General features: G+C 53.0%; 8 protein-coding genes across 8 annotated transcripts; 3 read left to right on the top strand and 5 right to left on the bottom strand.

Moving 5' to 3' along the window:
* Nucleotides 1-939: 939 nt before the first annotated feature.
* On the top strand, nt 940-1,447 carry PG994_015087 (uncharacterized protein; the record flags this gene model as incomplete). Its single annotated transcript, XM_066866496.1, has 2 exons — nt 940-1,043; nt 1,072-1,447. The coding sequence occupies 2 exons, from the start codon at nt 940-942 to the stop codon at nt 1,445-1,447; spliced, it is 480 nt and encodes a 159-aa protein (XP_066708172.1).
* A 442-nt stretch (nt 1,448-1,889) lies between these two features.
* PG994_015086 (fg-gap repeat-containing protein) lies at nt 1,890-2,481 on the bottom strand (the record flags this gene model as incomplete). Its single annotated transcript, XM_066866495.1, has 2 exons — nt 1,890-2,277; nt 2,351-2,481. 2 exons carry the CDS (start codon nt 2,479-2,481, stop codon nt 1,890-1,892), a joined length of 519 nt encoding a protein of 172 aa, XP_066708171.1.
* A 1,433-nt stretch (nt 2,482-3,914) lies between these two features.
* PG994_015085 (glycoside hydrolase family 31 protein) lies at nt 3,915-6,481 on the top strand (the record flags this gene model as incomplete). The annotated part of the gene is made up of 3 exons (XM_066866494.1): nt 3,915-5,186; nt 5,279-5,920; nt 6,008-6,481. 3 exons carry the CDS (start codon nt 3,915-3,917, stop codon nt 6,479-6,481), a joined length of 2,388 nt encoding a protein of 795 aa, XP_066708170.1.
* Nucleotides 6,482-6,944: 463 nt separating this feature from the next.
* On the bottom strand, nt 6,945-7,391 carry PG994_015084 (uncharacterized protein; the record flags this gene model as incomplete). Its single annotated transcript, XM_066866493.1, has 1 exon — nt 6,945-7,391. The coding sequence occupies one exon, from the start codon at nt 7,389-7,391 to the stop codon at nt 6,945-6,947; it is 447 nt and encodes a 148-aa protein (XP_066708169.1).
* A 1,326-nt stretch (nt 7,392-8,717) lies between these two features.
* Nucleotides 8,718-11,488, bottom strand: PG994_015083 (cytosine-purine permease; the record flags this gene model as incomplete). The annotated part of the gene is made up of 8 exons (XM_066866492.1): nt 8,718-8,756; nt 8,813-8,949; nt 9,213-9,270; nt 9,546-9,632; nt 9,714-9,748; nt 10,047-11,143; nt 11,197-11,248; nt 11,299-11,488. 8 exons carry the CDS (start codon nt 11,486-11,488, stop codon nt 8,718-8,720), a joined length of 1,695 nt encoding a protein of 564 aa, XP_066708168.1.
* Nucleotides 11,489-12,551: 1,063 nt separating this feature from the next.
* PG994_015082 (sulfonate dioxygenase) lies at nt 12,552-13,962 on the top strand (the record flags this gene model as incomplete). Its single annotated transcript, XM_066866491.1, has 4 exons — nt 12,552-12,962; nt 13,021-13,234; nt 13,300-13,508; nt 13,573-13,962. 4 exons carry the CDS (start codon nt 12,552-12,554, stop codon nt 13,960-13,962), a joined length of 1,224 nt encoding a protein of 407 aa, XP_066708167.1.
* Nucleotides 13,963-14,647: 685 nt separating this feature from the next.
* On the bottom strand, nt 14,648-16,147 carry PG994_015081 (FAD binding domain-containing protein; the record flags this gene model as incomplete). The annotated part of the gene is made up of 3 exons (XM_066866490.1): nt 14,648-14,885; nt 14,942-15,700; nt 15,762-16,147. 3 exons carry the CDS (start codon nt 16,145-16,147, stop codon nt 14,648-14,650), a joined length of 1,383 nt encoding a protein of 460 aa, XP_066708166.1.
* A 1,124-nt stretch (nt 16,148-17,271) lies between these two features.
* Nucleotides 17,272-19,973, bottom strand: PG994_015080 (aspartate--tRNA ligase MSD1; the record flags this gene model as incomplete). Its single annotated transcript, XM_066866489.1, has 5 exons — nt 17,272-18,519; nt 18,569-18,599; nt 18,638-18,879; nt 18,927-19,693; nt 19,751-19,973. 5 exons carry the CDS (start codon nt 19,971-19,973, stop codon nt 17,272-17,274), a joined length of 2,511 nt encoding a protein of 836 aa, XP_066708165.1.
* Between the last annotated feature and the right edge of the window lie 918 nt (nt 19,974-20,891).

Genomic DNA, 20,891 nt, shown 5'->3' with positions numbered 1-20,891 from the left:
TCGCATTCGTCTTTCCAACGACATAGAAAAGCAGAATCGCCATTGCCGCGAACCCCGTTGGTTATTAGAGGCCTGTGCACTAATGGGCCGCTCTCGGCGCACGCGATGCCTGCCTCCGATCTAGCTCGGCCTCTCGACCTGCGGGTTGTTGCGTGCTTAAGTTGTTGGTTGATAAGGTTCACTTGGCTCATATCGCGAAAGGGGGCTGGGAAAGGGGAGTACCATACAAAAGGAAGTCGACCAACTGCTATGAGATCTGTGAGATCTCTCGCTCCCCGCAAGGGCCACAGCAACAGGTATGATGTACTAACAGCCGCAGTGCTAAATGAGTGGGCAGGTTGGCCAAGCCGCCTATGTTGGGTGGCTCTCTGGCCAAGACTCTACCAAAAGCACTTGTAGATGTCTTCTATGACTTGTACAGGCCCTGCGTCACACCTGTAGTAATTTGGCTAATAAAGGCACGTGGCCATCAATCAATGTTTCTCATCCCGTATAACATCGAATCTAGGCCACTGTATCTGGCTGCTTGGCGCCCATGAAGCGCCGCCAAGCATGCCACCAAGCTCGCTGTGGCCGTGGCTGTGAGCCAAAAACGGGTATGATCCCCAGCATAGTCTTCCAGCCTGGCCGCCAACAGCGGCTGACTTCGCCCTGGCTAGGCATCCTGCATTCACCAGCGTGAATGGCATGAATGCCAATGGCACTTGGCGCGGTGTGTAACAGTGAATATGAACACTGGTGTTAGCCCACGTGTATCCCCCAGCTTGCAATTGTTGCAATCAAGTAATCAAGCTTACTTCACCCAGCCCAATACACCGTCTTACCAACGAAGCCAGCAAAGGCCCCTTTTCCATATAAGTTGTATTTCCCGACGACCAAAACCAGCAAACGAACCACCTCAATAAGCACCAGCCGGATTACAAACCCAAACAACACGCAATGCAGATCTACGAAGGCATCTGGCGCAAGCGCCAATTCGTCCCCTCTTGGGTCATCCAATGCCTCGTATCCGGGTTCTTCGTCTTCGCGGCCTGCCTCATCCTGTGGGCCGCGAGCTTACAGCCGGGCAAGTACGGCATCATGGGAGGCGACTATCACCATCGCGGCCGACGTCGTCGAGGCCGCGCTCTTCCACCGCCGCCGGCTGGCGCCCGTCGCCGTCCTGGCCCTGGCCGTCGTCCGCGCCGCCGGCTGGCTCGTCTACCTCGTCATGGCCGCCGTCGCGACCGCCCGCGCCGTCGCGGCCGTCCTCGACATCGTCCTCGGCCTGCTCATGGTCGTCACCGCCCTCGTGCAGCTCTTCTTCGGCGCCAAGGCCACGCACCGGCAGCGCAAGGGCCTGCTGCCGCACCAGGGCGGCCACGCCGGCAAGACGGGCGGTGATGCGGAGTACGGGATGAACAACTACAGCCAGAACAACAACAACAACAACGGCGGCGGGTACTAGACGCCTATGGGAGGGATTGGCACGAATGAGGCAGAGATAGCGTAACGATTCATTTGACGAAGATACCCCTGAATAAGCTATAGAACTCATCAATACTTACTGTTAACAAACCAAGATCTGAATGACTGACTATATCACCAACAACATTCCCTCCTGGCCACCCATGTTCCCTCGGGCAAGCTATTAACCTATGCCCTAAGTCTGCTGACCGTTCTCCACCGCCTGATCGACGACCCGCGGGTCAAATTCAATTACCATCCAAACATCGACGTTCCCTTTCTCGTCGCCGGCTTCCCATTTATGCCAGGGATACCGTACCGTGTCGACCTTCCTGCTCGTTCTCGTTGGTCTTCCATCAGGATCTCTTTGCCACATGCCTCCATGCTCCTCAAGCTGTTGCATCGGAAGCCAGTCGAACGCCTCCTTGGGCAACTTGTTGTACTCATGGGGCAGGTTGGAGTCGGCGTACTCCCTGCTTTAGCCGCGCCATCCCCCCATTACTGCTGCCGGGGGGGACAGGCACACGTGGACCTCGCAGAAGGTGTCCTAGGCGTGGTTGTGCACGCCGCAGTTGACAGAGGGCGCCCAACGTCTCATCTACAATGTCGTTCTTGGCGTCCGTGGTCGTGGTGGCCACAGTGAACCCGGGGACGGAGAAAGGCTGTCGTTTCTCATCGTTGCCGCCTTCTTCCTTCGGGAACAACAAAGACCCGAAGAGCACCTTCAAGCCGTCGCCCCTCCCGATGGGCACCTTCACGCGCCCGCACTCTCCCGCGGACAGGGACCTCTTTCGACGGATAGACCTCGATGCTGATCGCGTAGTCTGCAATCTCGATGAGTTTAGCGATGGAGGCCTCCTTAACAGACGAAGGCTTCCTGAGGTAAACCATAGCCTCGTTCTACCCGAGGGTGGGGGTGATGGCTAGGTTGTCCGCAGCTGGTGGTAGAGCCGAGTTTCTGAGGTGGAGTGTAACCACAGGCTCCGGTTCCTCGTAGTAATTCTTGACGTTGTAGCTCATCGACACCATGTCCATTTTGCACTTGCCGGAGAAGTCCCTATCCCATTCAGCGTCAGCGTCTGTCTACCTGTCACGCGGAGCTCGGGAAAGGAGCTATTGGAGAACCACTAACCCGAGCGCAATACGTGCGGATGATTCTTCAGCTACTTTCCATTTCGCAAATATACCTGCATCAAGGTCAATGGCCTTGTAATACATGATACCCTTGAGCGGATGCGGCCCTGGCAGTGGTGGTCTCGATTTTCCGTCTTGGTCTCGATCTGCTGGCCCAAGCATGGAAACGACGAACTCGTCATCCCCATCGCCGTCGAAATCGGCACAGACGAGGAAGTGGGCCCGGGTCGTCGCCGTTCTTCAGGAGCTGATTCGGGGTTCTGTTGAGATTAACGGTTATTATTGTAGCAGCGTTTCACATGCCAGGCTACTAGTGTTTTGCCAGCCTTTCACATCTCTTGCCTTGTTTTCTCTTCCAACCTCGTAGCCGGACATGGGGGAAAAGCAAGAAGGGGGTGCTCACCCGAAAACGTCAAGGCAATGCCGCTTCCACTGGATGTCATCAGTGAGCGTATGGCTTACTTTTGTGTAAACCGCCACCTACCGACTCTCGGCGTTAGTATCCATCACTCTTTTTGGAATAAACGAGAAGTTTCAGGAGGGGATCAAGGCAACTCTAATAAACGGTGAATCCATCCCCTCTGAGACACTGGGACAACAAGGAGTAACGACTGGGATAGGAAGGAATAGACCCTGAAATTCGCTTACCGTAGTACCATGAAATGGATCCATAGTTGCGATGTAGGCATACGGGTCATTGCCTACCCTGCCGATATCGGTAGCTCCCGAACCCCAATGGTCGCCTGAGCCAGGTGTTTCGGAGTTGGGTGTCTGCCAAGTTTCCTTCGGCTCTCCAACTCCGACTAGCTTCCTATTCCACACTCCGCTGTTCTTGTCGAATGCCAAGTTGGTGGTTCCTTCCCGGCTTGCCACAATCAATGAGTCAAGACCATCAGGGCCATCTAGCTTTCGTGGAACAATCTCGTGGATAACCGTGAAATTCTCGTCGTCGATGACTTCGCACAGCCACTCAGTTGCTTGGTGCACCTTGTCTGGCTTCTGAAAGCGGAGGATCGGAATAGGGGTAGTCTTGTCATGGAGACCATAGACGACGGAAGCTGCAACGATCTCCAGAAAGGACGGTGTGGGTGATGCAACTATGATACGGGGTACCAACTCGAAGCCAGGAAACTGAAGGGAATGCATGATGATTGATCTACCATTCCGGCCCGCTTTCGCTCGTGGGGGGCACCGTGGGCTGCCTATTTATACCGGCCAGAAGTCACTACCACAATCCATCGTCACCACAACAGCTTCGATATAACAGACCAGATATAGGTCGCTTTCCCAAGCTTACTCCACCGCCGGCAGCACTTCTTGTCTATCTATCCATCATGGCCCGCCACGATGATCCCGATTATGACAACCAACCAAAGTCCCGGGACCCTTTCACGTTCCAGCCTGCGATGACTTCTTTCCGGATGTGGCCAGCAGGAAGACTGCTACCCATAATCCCAATTATGTCCAGTATCATGCCGAAGATCAGAAGAGCAAAGACGGGCAGCCAAACCCCGTCGCCAACTACGGCCGAGGGCCTCAAATGGAGGGTCGAACTCAAGCCCATTGGTGACCAATTCTATCTTCTTCAGTCTATTCGTACTGAGCCTGATGGGTCTGAAACCATTGTGGTCCAGCTCTGGATCCAGCGCAACCCATTCAAAATCACGGCCATACGGTCCATCGCTTCAACTGGCACAGTCAACTCGCGCCCAACCCTCCAGCACCCAGCTCTGGACTCGCCCGAGAGCATCCCCGCGGCCGAAGGACGCGTCAATGCCATCATCTGGGAGACCAAGTCGCGTGCCCTCCTTTATCAGGAGGATGCCACCATCTTGAACGTCGACAAACCCCTGACGGCCAAGTACCTGGGCATCACCAAGGATGCTATGGCTATGATACCCAGGAAATGGTCGAGTACAATACCGCCCAGTACAAGAACTGGGGGTTTCCCTCTCAACGGAATGCACATCGACGTCGATATGCAGCGAAACTACAAGACCTTCACAATCGATACGCGCCCCGGTCATTTCCCGGACCCAAAGGCAATGTTCAACCGGCTGAGGGCTCAAGGCGTCAAGTGCAGCACCAACATCACGCCAGTCATCAGCATCAAGGAGGAGGAGGACTTTGTGTATGAGACCTATAACAGCGCATGGCGCGGATCCGGCAAAACTGGCGATTCGTATCATGACAACTACTTCGTGCGGGACGTGCGAGATAACGATCCTTCAGTCGACCCGGTCAACGAAGAACTCTATCTCGAATTTGGCAAGGGAACGCGCTATTTGCAGAACCCCAACACGGACAGACCCGAGTACGGCGACAACTATGACTTCGCCGCCAACCGCAACAGTGGATGGCCGTTCCACGGCGGTGTGGACTACGGTGGTACCAAGGGCAGCCCGGGTTTTTATCCCAATTTGAATGATCGCGAGGTACGAAAGTGGTGGGGACAGCAGTATCAGTACCTCTTCGACCAGGGTCTTGAGTTCGTCTGGCAGGACACGACCTCGCCCTGCATGGCCCAACAGTACGGAGACATGAAATCGTGGCCGTTCCGGCTGCTGCTCGACTCCGACGGCTGGCCCAACGACCCCATCGCGAAGGTCCAGAAGAAGGCCATCGAAATCTGGTCTCTGTACAGCCTGAACCTTCATAAAGCCACTTTTAAGGGGCTCCATGAGCTGCAGGCCGCGAGGACAAGCGCAAGGGCAAGAAGTGGTTCCAGGAGCCGTTCGAGTACGAGAACTACCGCATCGAGAACGACTACAAGATCCCCAACGACCAGAAGACCGTCTACCGGGCCGTCCTCCCCGTCACCAAGTACCTCGTCCGCTTGCGTTACAGTCTGATCCAGCTTCTCTATAATGCCATGTTCGAGAACGCCATCCGAGGACTGCCAATCGCTCGCTCCATAGTGATTTCGGACCCCCTGGACCCGTCCCTGTTCGCCTCCAACGAGTGGTACACGGGGCATCAGTACACCGTCGGCAAGGATCTGCTCGACGTGCCCGTCATGCAGAGGCAGTCGGAGAAGGGAAGCGTCACGAGCGTCTACCTCCCCTACCCTGACGCCTGGTATACCATGAACCTCCGGCCCGATACCGATCCCAATGCACCGGGAGCGCCGCTCGAGCCCAAAGTCCGCGGAGGCGCCTACATCGACTACAACGAGGCCCAGCTGCCGTACGTCACGCCCATGTACATCCATGAGGGAGCTATCATCCCGCAGCAGGAGGTCCGGCAATCGGTGCCGGATCGCACGCGAACCGACATCCCGGGGCTCGCGGAAGAGCCAGCTATTCCTGTTACCATCCATATCTATCCTGGAAAGGACAATGTAAGTCATCATCCCTTCTTGTTATCCTTACTTACCTTCTACCCTCCCTGCCAATGGGAACTAACGATATATCTGCCCTTACTCTAGAATTACAGCATGTACATCGACGACGACGTGTCCCGCCAGAGCGCCCCCGCCAACGACTGGCTCGCGATGCAGCAGGCCAACATCACGGAAGCGGTGAGCCGGAAGCTCGTGAACGCGTACGGCGACCCCAAGGCCCAGAGCCAGTTCCGCGAGGTCCAGATCGCGCAGACGTCGAAGTGGCAGATCGATGCGCAGGCTGGCGTCAGCACGTGGCGCGACGTGCGCACGATCCGCGTCGACACGCCGGTCGGGTCCGGGTTCAGCGACGACGAGGGGCGCCGGACGGTCGGCGACGAGTACCGCCTGGCCATCTGGCACGCCAAGGACGTCGACCTCGACTCCATCGACATCCGCGCCGAGCAGTGCAGCGCGTCGTACGTGCCGTGGACGAACCGCGATCTGCGGGTGACGCTGGTGCGGATCCCGATCGAGGAATGGAGGAAGGCGGAGGTGGTTATCACGACGACTGTGTAAGCTCGGGCTTCCGACCCGTGCTGAGATGTCCCGGTTCGCCTTCACCGCGTAATTCTTATACTCGGGACTGCTGTTTTGTGATTTCATCAAAGTATTCAGAGTTGGTTATGTGGCTTGGTTTTGGCACAGTTATTCATTTCAAAATTGGCCAGATGGAAGATTAGTCTCGTATGATGAGAATGATAAAGGGACCTAACGGACCATTTCTGATAATTATATCTAGCGTTTAGATGACTACCACTCTTTACGGGGAAAAAAAAACTGCGCGGCGATATCAACATGGGTGGTAAATCTCACCTCCTCCCAACCAAACATGCCAGTGTTGTTCATTCTAGCCCAACTCCAATGCCTGGATCAACTCGCAACCTGAATTTCCTAGCGATAGCGAAAACACTGATCGCAGAGCACTTCCACATGGGCCAGCCGTAGCTCGGCACCAGCATCACCACACTTTCCACAAGTCTCACTCTCCAACAGTTGGCGCATGGTGCCGTAGGTGCTGATGCGGATGAGGGCCGACCAGATCCTCGTGTGGTGCCCCCAAGAAGCGGGATAGGTTACCACGCAGAGTCTCGGTCACGGATACCAAGCCTGGGAGGTGCTTGGCTATTGCATACGCAGCATGGTTGACGCGCAGCACAGGCGAGAGGAGGGTCCTGACGGTGCAGTACTGCAGAATTGCCGTGATGACTTCGTTCGGCAGCTGATCAAGGATACTCAAGTGGGTGGCGCCGGCTATCTGGCTCGAATCTCTCATTGTTTGGGTGACTTGGATGTAGCCCGGGCGACGGGAAACGATGCATTTGCGGGACTCTCGCACGGCGTCATAGGGGTGGGGGGCATCCGTGTCTCGGCGGTAAAATGTCCGATCTGAAGACGGGCTGTAGTCGTTACTTCGAAGCAGCTGCATTGTGGCGGAAACTAACGTATGTCACCCCATAACCGACACCCCATCAAAATAGAACGCGGAAATCGACCACCAACTCTAAATGGCCACCATTCCTTCAATGTCGATTCGGCGTTACCTCTTTATCTTTAAAACTAGATGGCGTCGAAGGAAGGCTTCTATCTAATTTTTACCGAGTGGTTAATAGTCCCCTTTAAGGGTTAAAACCCGTTAAGCCAGTTCCTTAATTTGCGCATACGTCGGTGCCACGCTAAGGGCTTCCTAGGCTAGAACCCAATCTGCTAAATACTTTTCTTATACCGAAGAGAGCCTCTAATAACTTGCTTTAGCCTCCCGCTTCGATTCAGCTCCATAGAGGCGGTCAACCAGCGTAGTCCTTGGTAAACCCCAATATAGGGCGGCCCGGCGTACTAATTTACCATTTGTAACGTCAGAAATCGCGGCAGCAATGTCATCTTGTGTATAAAGTGCCATGAATACTAGATAAATGTAATATAAAAAGAATGAGATAAATTGCTTCAAAATTGGTTAAGAAAATAGGTAATAAAGAAAAGTAGCGGTGAGCCATTTTGGTGTTATACAGGGGTGTCGGTTATGGGGTGACATACGTTAACTGCGTAGTTGAGGCTTCTGGGGATTTTGGGAGGATTTACAGATGGAGTCATGTCTGTTGTGCTTGGGATGCGAAAAGATGTTGGATAGCCTAGCCAGAGCGTGGCGACAATCTCGGCACTCTGGCTGGTGCATGTAAGAGGACTCACCGTCACGAATCGCTAGCTTCGATCTGTGTGACAGGCCCAATCGTATGGGTATATGTAGGTTGAGTGCAGTTCTGCGTGTAAGTCAGATTAGAACTTCCCATTATGATTCATACCACCTCGTCGCCCATTGGTTTAAAGTTGATTAGCTCTTCGGGGCCCTGGGACTTGGAGAGACTAAACGCCCAGACAGATCGGTGAGAATACTTCTGTCCTGTCTCCTAGCACGTGATATCGGATTTCAACACTGAATCGACCGGTCCCCCTTGCTCAAGTATCGAATTCCCGTTGCCCAATCTTCATAATGCGGTCAGCCGTTATTGTCGTCACTGTGGGACGGCGTCTACGTGATAAAGGGAGCAGACACCAATGAACTTCGTTTAGCGCTGACGCCACAGCGCTTCGGAGCCCTGTAAAGAACCCTGGATTCGGGTCTGAAACAGTTTTAACAATTTCTTCCTCCTTTCTTAGCCTGATCATCCTAAGGCCGGATATCCTTAGTTAAAAAGTGTTGGCCTACCGTGAATCTCTCTAGGCGAGGTAAACTTCTCGTATTGAATCAATTTTTAATTCATTTATCAGAGCCCCACGGGGTTGATTCCAGCTTATTCTGATAATATCATCATTAGGGCCTTCGGGTTGGCCCTCACCATCCCCCCGACTCACCAGGCCTGGTGTGGTTGTGGCGGGGGAGGTGCCGTTATTGTTATGATCATCTGGTATTAGGCCAGGGGCTTCAGTGAGGATCTTGTCGACCTGGGGGCCGACAGAACCGGTGGGGTTTCCAGCGGCGGCGGTAGCTTCTATGATAGTTAGTTAGTAGTGTTAGTTTCGCTACCTGAATATGGAGGCTATAATGCCCCACGCCACGCCACGCGTGCGCATGTTCTCCCCCTATTGTTACGCCACTGATGGGACATGTTTTCGCCCGCCTGAAGGGCAGAGTCAATAGTAAAAGTCTCCACTTGGAGCTGGTAATTCACGATAGATAGGAAAGAATGAAACGGGTTCGCAGCTGCCTGGCTGGGGTCTACCTTTCACCCCGAGACGTGGCTCTGCTACTTACTCGCCTGCTCTTGAGAATAGCTCGTTCCCTTCTGATTCTGGCGTTTGTCGGTACGGTCCTGTGATATCATGTTACGTAACAGTAAGTAAATTAATGCCCCAGCTGTGCATTTCATCCCAGACATGCATTTTTGGCTTTTCATAGGGTTAGGGTGGATACCCGGCTTCACTTTATATATTCTACGGGCTACATAGTTAACGATTTAAGGCTATAAGCAGGGGAAGGACTATATATATATATATATAGTATTATAGTATATGGTGCATCTATACGGTACCTGCGGCATAGGCCGTTCTGGTACGAATGGGGAACAAGATATATAGGATGACATACATAAGAGAACTCGAACACATTCCGTACATGTAGCCGAGAGAAATATATATTTCGAATGCCCGCGTTGACCACGGCGGTTGGGGTAGTCTTGAAAGTGTTAGTTGCTGATATTCCGAATCCCGCGACACCCATGTTGCAAGCACTTAATGGTGGAATAGTTTGACTTACTACTGCTATCAGGCCGGGAAGTAACGGCAACCACCCTATCGCCCAGGAGACGGCCGCCTGCCAGTTCGTTCCGATGCGATTGAAGCGGTACCTATAGACTCTCGGCGTTAGTATTACTCTTGTTGGGATAAATGGGATGTCCCAGGAGGTAATAAAGGCGACTCTTCGAATAAAAGTTGGATCTATCCCCTTTGAGATAATGGGATAACGAGGAATAACCACTCGAATAAGGAGGAATAAACACTGGGACAGCTTACCGGCCGTGGAGGTCGTACAGCTCGCGTACCTCGTAATGCTGGCGATGGACGACATAGAAATCAGCGAGAAGTATACCCGTGATAGGGGCCAGCCAGATGGCGTAGCCGTCCATGAATTTTAGCAGCGCGTCGGCGGACGCGAGGATGTTCCAGGGCGTCAGGACCCACGCGCCGACGACGGCGACGATGTAGGAGCCCCGGCGCAGGTCGATGTAGCGCGGGAACAGGGCGTTGAGGTCGTTGGCCGCCGAGACGCAGTTGGCGCCCAGGTTGGTGCCGACCTGCGCCATGGCCATGGACCCCGCGGCCAGGACGGTGCCGGCCCGCGCCGCGCCGCTGCCGTTCCACCGCGTCATGATGCTGAGCACGTCCCACTGCAACTCGCCGTAGACGCGCTCGGCCGAGCCCACGATGACGAGCCCGACGAAGGCCATCAGCATGAACGAGGCCGGGATCACGAAGAGCTGCACGTAGGTCCGCCGGCTGCTGCGGGCGTAGCGCGTGAAGTCGTTGATGTTGACCGCGAGGGTACCGTAGTTGCCCATCATGGCGTTCAGGCCGCTCATGAAGGCCCAGCCGAGCTCGCTGCCCGAGAGCGTGTTGCCACGGCGGAACATGGGGTTTCCCGTCCCCGCACCGCCGGTGGCCACGCACGCCCAGATCAGCATGCCGAAGATCGCCGGCAAGCAGACAATGGACTTGATGGTGAAGAACCACCGGAGCTTCCGCGGGTGGATCCAGTGGAACGGCAGGACGAACAGGAAGTAGACAATGTAGGCCGTCATCATCTGCGTCGTAATGTTGGCCGAGGCCGGGAGACGGTTGGGCACCTGGGCGAACTGGGCGAACTGGGGCCATAGCGCGAGGAGGATCACGTTGACGCACTGGGCGCCCGTGTAAGTGTTGATTCCGTACCAGAAGGCAGCAACGACCATCCGTATTAACACTATGACGAAGGAGAAGAACATCCCAAAGGACGCCCTGCTCTGTATCGTGAAGGGGATGTGGAATCGGGAACCGACAACTCCGTTCAAGGTAAGCCCAATCGCCATCAGGAAATGCCCGAGCGTAATGATGACAATGCACAGCTTCCAGGAGAGGCCCATGCTATAGAGAGATGAGCCAAGCCTGAGGTTTCCAGGGTGATTGCATCGTTGAACCAGTAGAAGATATCTGAATCCTGTCAGCCGCTACAGGGCAAGATTCAACGTCTCCTGGAGATATACATACAGTTCAGGCTACTCCATGTTTGCTCTTCAAACGGAGTTGGATCCAGATCTACGGAGGTCAGCCAAGCCATCGCCCCCTATCTTCAAGTCACTACTTACCTGCGTTACTCCATCTTCCAGGGGCAAAGCTGCCATATTGCGGCTCAATCTGGACTCTCCTCTTCACCTGCGTGAAGATGTTCTCGGTACGGGTGGGACCAGATTGCCCGATAGATATTTCTGTGTCTGAAGCGTCCACAGCTGTGCCGACCCCGGCCGACTTGACCTTGTCATCCTGAAATGTGTCCATCTCGTCGCATTTAGACGCTGGAAATAGCGTCACCGCACAAGGAAGGGATTCGATAGGACTGACTGTTGGAACAGAGGAGACAGAACAGTTGATGGGGTATTATACACCCAAGCTGGGCATCTGTTAACAGTATCCCGATACTGCACATGTAGCTTGATCCTTGCAAGTAGATAAGAAAACACTGGGGGAAATATCCCCCTCCGACAGATGGGCTCCAGCCCCATTATCTCAACCCCTGGCTCCCCAATAACCATCCGAATAGTCCCCATTAGGTCGTTCTAGACGAGTTCCCGAGGCATTAGGCTTATTAAATTTCGTTTGCAATTTTTGTCACTAGGGGTAATCTGCTGTTTAGTGGTCCTGCATCGGGTCGAAATAAACGGAAAAGATATATACTGTAGACAAACTCAAGTACGAAGTCCACCAGTGTCCACCCCATATAAACGTCCTAAGACGGGTGATAACCTGAGAAACACGGCATGCTCCGGGATCCTCCGAAAGTGATGCATACGGACTATCAGCGAATATGCTGTCAGTCAGCTACTAGTACATCAGTCACACCTCTTTTCAACGGCTGGAACCAGCTACACCATATAAGACATACGTCGATATAATCATTCCTTGAGGGCATATATTGATATGCCAATAGTGATGTGCATACTTTCTATAGAGTACGCACACGCAAGCACAGTTGTGACTCCTGAATGGTGCTGACGGCCGGCAATAGCCCGATACATTTTTAGAAACAACAAGGTTCTCAACAGCCTAGAAATTGTTCCATTGGCCCTCAAAACGTCCGATCGGTGCCAACTGACTTGTTCGTAGTAGATAAGCAGCCGAAAGACGGCATGATTGGTGCTGTTCAGTCAAGCTCACTGATAAGGGGTCGGGGTCGGGGATATTGAACCCCACATCGGACCCGGCCGAAATCGAGACGTAACGGTAAGCAAACCCGCTATTGAAATAACGCATTCACATATCGAGACAGGAAGATAGATGCTTGAGCGATTTTGTTTTGGACTTGCAAGCCGTCTCAGATCCAAAGGCCCGGAAGAACATCAATATGCCTCATGTTGTTGAGCCACTGCGCGTCGTGTCCCTGGCAGCGGAGATCCGGAAACAATCTGGAATCGGAGCCGAAGTGATCCTGCCACCATCCATGAAACATCTGGATTTGGATGGCTTGAGTGATGAAGAAAAGGCAACATTGAGGGCCAGCCTATTTGATCATGGTGTTCTCGTCGTCCGAAACCAGCAGGGCCTCGACCCCCAAGTCATGCCAAAGGTTGGACGGTTCTTCGACGAGACCGCCTGGGACATTCATTCTGGCGGTGAGAAGATGGTGACCGATGCGAAGAACATCTTATCGCAGAACCGCGGCGCCAGGGTGCCGAGGGCGCCGCAAGTGAGCATCATCGGGAAGGGAAACTGGACGGGGTACGAAGGCCTGCCGGATTTGGACCTCAAACACGTCGTAAGCTCCTTCCCCTCTTCTTGTCTTGACCTTGATAGCTGCTGATGACTCGCCATAGAGCCATACCGAATTCCATGAGACACCCTGTACGACGGAGGAACTCGAGGATGGGTTTACGCGCCCGTATAGGTGGCACATGGATGCACCTCTCTACGAACGCCTCCCAGGCTACGTGACCTCGCTACATTCCCTCAAGAACCCAGATCTACCCGATCAGAAGTTACGATTCACCACTGGCGAAGTGTTGCCGATCCCTGCCGGCGCCACCGCATGTAGGTAGGGTGCAAGGGTGCAAGATGATGAAATTTCGTAGGCTTCTACTAATTTGACCCTGTAGTCTACTCCGGGGCCCGTGCCTTTGATATTCTCAGTGATGAGGAGAAAGAGTTCGCGCTGAATACTACAGTACAGTATGCACCGCGAGCGTACGAGTGGATGCTTGACTGCAAGGCGCGCGAGGATGGGCTCACCATCGCTAAGTCAGGCAAAGAAAAGAGGCTCAAGGACCTGCCTGAATGGAGCTGGAACAAAGTCCATGCTTTTCCGGTAAGTCATCTACCATACTTCCCGTCTCTTTGTCGCCATTTCATTTCCCTAGTAAGCCTTGTAGGCGGGAATCTCAGCTGATGGGTTTAATACCGCCAAGATGGTCTGGCGCAATCACGGAAACGGCCGGCCGCACCTGCAAGTCCTTGGATGCTGCGCGTATTCTCTCCGCACGACCGATCCCGTTACCGGCGAAGTGACGGTCATGGATGACCTGGATGAGGTCAGGAGAGTATGTCACAAGCTGACGAGCAAGGTGTACGCCCCTGAAAACATATACGCCCACCGTTGGCAGGAAGGCGACTTGGTAATTTTTCACAATAGGGGTGTGCTTCATTCTATCACCGGTGAACTTACTCGATCCTCTGGGGAGTCAGACCCGGAAAGGAGATTGTTTTGGCAGTGTACAATGTCCAGTGGGACGGTACCGGTGGCATATCGATCCGCTGCCTGAAACCACAGAGTTTATATATCAGAAAGCAGATTTCTAGTGCGTCGTATCGTTTGTCCTATCAAATTTGATAGGTAAGCGACTTTCGGGGTTTATTCATTCCCGTTCCAGTATGTACTCCATATTATTTCAGTATTTATTACTCCTTATTCCAGTGTCTTGGGAGGACTGAATGCACGGATTGCTCTAGAGTTACGTGGGTTCCCTCTTGGGACACACAGTTTATTCCTTGAAGAGTATATTTACGCCGAGAATCGATACCTACGTTCATCTTCAGACATATATAACCACTTAGGTAACAATAACTACAATCTCGCGATTGTAACATTTCAGAGGTACTCGGCTACACTTCGCCACGAGCATTCGCTGGTGGACCAGAAGTGAACGGAAGATGGCCTGAAGCTATATGCCGATGGCCTGCTCGGCCAAGAACTTCCCATATCACGATGCGGTCAGACACTCTGACTGGACGTACGTGATGACAGAGTATACGCGCTGACAGACGAGACGGGTCTCCGGGCGCGAGACATCTGTTTCCCCTTATATTCCACTCAAGGTATATTTGGATCTCGATACATGATGTAACCTTTCACTCCCGTTTCAATCTTGGAAGAAATCTAGGCATCCAATCACCTGATTCACCCGTACTTCCCAAATCCTTCACTTGAACCCAGTGAATCCTTGTCATCTACAAAAGCTGCTCGGTGAAAACACCAGTGGGATCGTGCTTCGCCTTCAAAGCCTTCAATTTCGCAATCCTCTTTGTTCCCTTATAGCGGTACTCTAGTGGGTCATCACGGGAGGTGTTGGTATACGAAACGAAGTCTGCCTCGTTTGTTCCCGCTCGTGTTGTAGCCTGAGCTTTCTTGTCCATCGCATCAACGTAGTCATGGTTCTTCGCGTCAGTGTACCAACTGAGGACGTTCCTGTTTACTATAGGTTAATACAATGGGGAGTTTGAGAAACAAATCAATGAACTCACAACCAGTAATCAACACTTCCATGCCCGAAAGCCGTTTCGGATCCCCCTTGAGATTTTCGTGGTGAATGCCATTCAACATTATACGCAGAACGGACAGCATCAGGGCAGTTCTCCACGAGCTCTAGGTAGAGTTGAGCAAGCTTCTTGATGTTGTCCCTGTTCCAATCAGGCAAGCCATTCTGTGTGAATCGTTTGAAGTCACCTTTAGCACAGACCCAGTCCAGCTGACCGGTATGCTTATCGAATGTGGACGGCATAGTCGCCTGCTGCAGTGGACCAACATCGATGAGTGGCTGGAAGAGCTTGGCTGCTTCGTCCGATGAGCAGAAGACCTGTGGTGCGACAAAGAGAACCTGCTGCTTCAGCTCTGGCGGCGCTTGCATGACCATGAAGTGGCCTGCCGATGCATACTGATCGTTCTGTATGACTTTCTCCACGGCAGCGCAGACCTCGTCAATTTGGTGTGGGAGGAATATGTAGGTGCCACAGATACGTTGACCAGCCTCGTTGCCAAGCAGTGAGTACGGGTACGTCTTGATGGTGATTTCCGTTACTAAACCGAAGAACTGTCCGGCACCGCGGATCGCCCAAAGGAGTTCCGAGTTCTCAGTATCGGAGACATCTACTAGTTCCCCTTTAGCATTGACGAGCTTAGCTGCGATGAGGTTGCCGCTGCCGAAGCCAATCAGTGGCGTATAGATGCTGATGCCACCTCCGAGATAGTACGGAATGACCCCAACGGTGTTCCCATTCCCACAACTGTATGATATGTGAGTATGAGAAGCATAGTTGGCTCGAGATTGCACCTTCTGTTAGTTACGTACCTGCAAATCGTTTATGTGGGTGAAAGGCGACTTCCATCTCCTTCATCAACGTGCCACCTTTGACCGTGGCCTCATTAGTCTCGGGATGCAACGAAATCCCCTTGTAGCTGCTCAAGTCGATGATAATGCCATCCTGGCCAATGGTTGACCAGGGGCTGTGGCCACCGGCAGCGGGGACAAAGGGGATTCCGGCCTTCACAGCTTCCCGCACAGTCGATACAATGTCCTGCTCACCTGCGGGTTGAACGACGGCGTAGGGCACTCGCACGTCAATATCAGACCAGCGTGCCAACGAAGACTTGAACTCAGATGTCGTCTTGTCATGCAAGACCTTCGATGCTGGTGAAAGCCTGACGGTAAGGGACGAGATGAAGTCCTCCATTGCGTTGGGTGATCTGGCAAGGACGGTATGGAGTGGGTGTGCGGGAGAAACGGAGTGTGTAATTGCAGGCGTGTGTAGGGAATCGAAGTTGAATTGTTGATTAATGAATCAAGTCAAGTTGACGTTTAAATAAGCTGAAGCATATGGAATCGGTAGAGTCGAATATGTGCCTTGCAAGCGCCTACGCTGCCCATGCAAGGGGGCAACCCCGCCAACGCAAGGGGGCGGAGAAATAACCGTGGTGTGTTAATCGAATGCCTGATTCTCCCAATTGAAGCGCTGACTCCATCATATGTAGCGAGAATCCGTCTGAACCAACTCCGCCGGGATATCGTCTGAGTCGAAAGGTACTCGATGCCTTGGGGTAGGAGCGCCCGATCTACGCCCACAACAAGATATATAGGCCGTCTTCGATCGTCTCTCCAAAGGGTGATACTCTAGTCAACCACAGGAAAGGGTGGAAAGTCTTCCAAGTATGGATTCATTCCCCTTGCTAATTTGCCCGATTTCTTTGGGACGGTCAATGGAACGCTGTTGGATCTCCTCTGCTCTCTGTCCTGTCTTGCACCCCAGAGGCTCATAATGCTGCCCACCGTGTAGTAGACGGCACATCCGCAGTTGTTAGCATGCTACTGATCGGCAACTTCCGTAAGGGGCGGAGCAACCATACTCTGACTTGCATCTGGTTTTGATCAGTAGTTGCCCGCGCCGCCCAGGGAGTCTCGACGAAGTCGACGTCGCATACACTCGGGTACCCAAAGCCTGGAAAGAAGAAAACTGGGACATTGCCGACGACAACATTAGAATATCGTACGGCATTGTAGTCCGCCCGTTGAGATAGGAGCTGGGCGGTTTCATGAAATTTGGCGCATTAGGCGCCCCTCGTGGTCTTGGCTAGCGAGAGAGGAGAGGTACGGGAGAGAGAATCATTTGATGCAGGGATCCTCAATGCATTGCAAGGTCCGCTACAATGTGGGGACGACATTGAAGGGTTGATATTCACTTGATACAATGAGCCAGAATGTATAGAATTGCTTTACTATACATGTTGGCTGAAATGGTACAGTTTATTTACACAACAGTGGAGTATACATAATGAGTTGAAATTGCCCACATACCTTCCATTAGGCAGGGGTGGTGTCGTCTTTTTGGGCTGACGAGCTGCCGGGGACGGGCTCCTCGCCAGGGCCGGGGACAGGCTCCTCATCGGCGACCGGGACGGGCTCCTCACCAGAGACGGGGACAGGCTCTCCACTGGAGACAGACTCCTCACCAGAGACGGGGACGGGCTCTTTATCGGTGACAGGGACAGGCTCTTCACCGGAGACAGGAATGGGCTCATCACCTGGGACGGGAATGGCGCTGGGAGACGGTTCGAAATCTGGCGATGATGAGACGGGCTCAAACGTCGTCTTCCTACGCGGCGCCAAGTGGTACGCCTTCATCTGCTCGTCTGTCATCTTGGTGGGGCTATTGACGAACAAGTCCTCCCCCTTCATGCTCTTCGGGAAGGCGATCACGTCTCTCACGCTGTCGACACCCGACAGGAGGCTCATGAAGCGGTCCCAGCCAAAGGCGAACCCGGCGTGCGGCGGGCAGCCAGCGCGGAGTGCTTCGAGCAGGTGGCTGAATTGATTCATGCCGGCGTCGGTCATCTGCAAGACATCGTGCATGACGTACTCCTGCATCTCGGCGACGTGGATACGGCGGCTGCCACCGCCAACCTCGACGCCGCGACAGACGAGATCGTAGTGGTCTGCCATGGCTGCCAGCGGATCGGTTGCAAGGAGATCGAAATCGCGAGGACCGTAGGGCGCGGTGAAAGGGTGATGAGTAGAGGAGAAACCAGCCGCGCCTCCTTGGCCCTCGCCAGCGGCGATGGTTTCCGGCTCGTTCGGCGTGAAGAGTGGGAACTTCGTGATCCAACAGAACCCCCAATTATCCTTCTCCACTAGGAGGTTCTGGGCCAGAGCAGCTTCATAGATGGCTTTTTGCAGTTTACCTAGATCTGTCCAGCTCTCGCCACGGAATGGCACGTTTTTCCGAGCCTGAACGATGATGATATCGCCGTTCGCTAGCTTCTTCCAATGCGCAGTCGTCTCGCGGGCTGCGAGCTTCTCGGCAGCCTCGTGGCCAAAGGCGGCCAATCCATTGAGAGGCTTGCTTTCGTCAAATACAAACACGCCAGGGGTGGCGTCACCACTTAATCTAAGAGGTGTCTTGGGCAGATTGTCCATGAAATTGTGGATGAAGGCTTGGTTTTCTTGGACTGTACCTGTTAATCGGAATTGGGCGGCTTCTACAACAGGCTGCTCGAGCTTGGTGATCATATTGACGAAGTCAGGTGAAACGAGATTATCGATGCGCCAGATCTGCTGATATTAGCCACGGGATTATATCCGATGGTACAGTATGACTTACTTGGGAATCCATCCGCAGGTCGGGCTTGTCGCTGCCATATCGGGACATGGCTTCGTCATACGTCAAGACCGGAAATTCATTAGTAATCTTCGGCCAGGACGAAGCGCGTCAGGTGCCAGAGTGGCCGGCCCTCGCGCCATTGCGAGTCTGGCTTCTTTTATGAGTTCTGGGTTGGCTTTCACAGGATGGCGTATGCCATTAATCTTCTTCCAGCCGAACATTCCGCTAATTCGTTTGAATAGAATTTTAATGAGCCTCTCGACTTCTCGCATGACATCTCTGCCGGATGCGAATGACATCTCGAGATCTAGCTGCATAACGTTAGCACACGCTGTCGAAGCAGGTTTGACGAGCATACCTGTGTAAACTCAGGCTGTCGATCAGCTCGGAGATCCTCGTCGCGGAAGCATCTAGCGAACTGGAAGTACCTCCGGAAACCGCCAGCCATGAGTAGCTGCTTGTATTGCTGGGGGCTCTGCGGCAGAGCATATGCATAGCCTGCGCGGCGCGTGGGGACCAGAAACTCTCTAGCCCCTTCAGGGGTGGATTTGAAGAGCATGGGTGTCTCGACCTCCTCAAATCGATCATTTCGGAGGAACACCCGGGCATTATGTGTTATATAGTCGCGGAAACGAATCCTGTCTCGGAACATACGATCAAACCTCATTTGCATGTGCCGTTGCTTAGGGGGCCAAACTGTGTCCTTGGAAACAATGATGTCTTTCGGAAACTCGTTGAGAGGTTTGATGGAGGTAAGCTTAAGATCCCATAGCCTGTCCTGTGGGGGGGTAGGCTCAAGATCCCTGCTGTCGCCAAATTCCTTGAGAGCCTTGACTCTGCGAGGTCGCTGAACAAGTATTCCAGTAGCAACAACAGGGCTGTAGTTGGGTATGGCGCGCAAAGCAGCATGTGCAGCACGTGCAGCAGAGTTGCCGGCTTCGTCGTCTCCATCGGTGACTTGGGAGACAATCTGAACTTCGGGCTTATGAAAAGTGTCAAGCTCGCAGAAACTTAAGGCCGATGATGTGTCTCGTCTTTTTCCAAGGAAACCCGATACCGTCACCTCTTTAAGTTCCCTTGCCATTTCAATGTACTGGGGCAAGCGGGTTGGCCGGTCGAAAGCGACTGATCACCGGAATTAGCATGATAACTGTGGCGTCTCAATACAGCAATGAGTCTTACAGAAGTCCTTAAAAGCCGAAACCCGGGAGTTGTGTGACATTGAGGTGCCGGATATCGATGTCTCGACCTTTGCGGCTGGATCAGATGCATCGTCATGTGCCCATCTGATGCTTCGTATCCGATAGCTACTCAATTGCCATGGCCTGCGCCCAGGGCCCAATGAGAAGTATTGAGTGCATCTCTGGGCGCCGGATCTAGTCTTGAGCAAAGAGAACCTGACCATTGAGTTATTGTCGTTCGTATCCTCGCTGAAGGAAGGTGGTTCTGCAAGTAAATATCGTCATATGTTTGCTGCTCCAAGCTTTCGGGTCAGTATCAAGCTGCTGGCCAGCTAGACCCACAGTGGACTGGCAGGCTAGTTTTTAGCGGATAAATTCGTCTCCGCCGGCGCAAAAAAAAATCCCAGCAGCAATTGCATCAAAACGGCAGAGCTCTGAAGCTTTCGGTTGTCTTTCTCTTTTTTTCTCCTCATCCTTCCAATTCAAAACAATGTGAGTACATACCAACACCACTCCAAAAACAGAATTATCATTCAGAGCCAAATGCTAATCACATTTCTCTACGCAGATGATGAAAGCTGCGTGATCCAAATGATGCGTTCCACCTTCTAGAACGGCAAGAATTCTCCTCTTCGGAGGCTTAAGTGATTCTGTCGCAATGGAAGGATCGGAACCATGAAATAAGCGTTCGACACACCCGGACCTTGTTAACACATCGGACGCGAGAAAAGCAACTCTGAAGTAATTTGAAGATTGGAAGAAGTCATAGAGGCCATAGGGCTGTGTGTTTGTTTTTCGTCATGGGGTCTGGCCGTGGAGGGCGTACTGTAGCCAGCTGCATCTATCCATGTGCCAGGCCATGAGCGTTCGCAACACGTTCTGGATTTCGCGCTGCAAGTGTGGCAATTTCCAGAGAGGTTATCGACCTTTTCCATATATGCCCCAAACCGCTATGCTGGTCCCATTTGCGCGTATTATCTTGTAAGTATTCATATTTTGCTAGGGAGGTTTCCTTTGAAGTCATCGTGGATCGGCAAGTGCTCCGACAGAGAGGTTGCCCTTGATGTGATTGGCAGGTGCCCAGATCTTGGAAATTTGATCGGGCCCAGCTGTCTTGGGTAGACCTGTCGCAAAATACTCTG

This window comes from Apiospora phragmitis (assembly GCF_038363925.1).
Source record: "Apiospora phragmitis strain CBS 135458 chromosome Unknown utg000014l:1.0-1827420.0:1.0-1829600.0, whole genome shotgun sequence".
Classification (NCBI taxonomy): domain Eukaryota; kingdom Fungi; phylum Ascomycota; class Sordariomycetes; order Amphisphaeriales; family Apiosporaceae; genus Apiospora; species Apiospora phragmitis.
The sequence above is the reverse complement of the archived record's forward strand: the minus strand, read 5'-3'. Positions and strand labels throughout refer to the sequence as shown.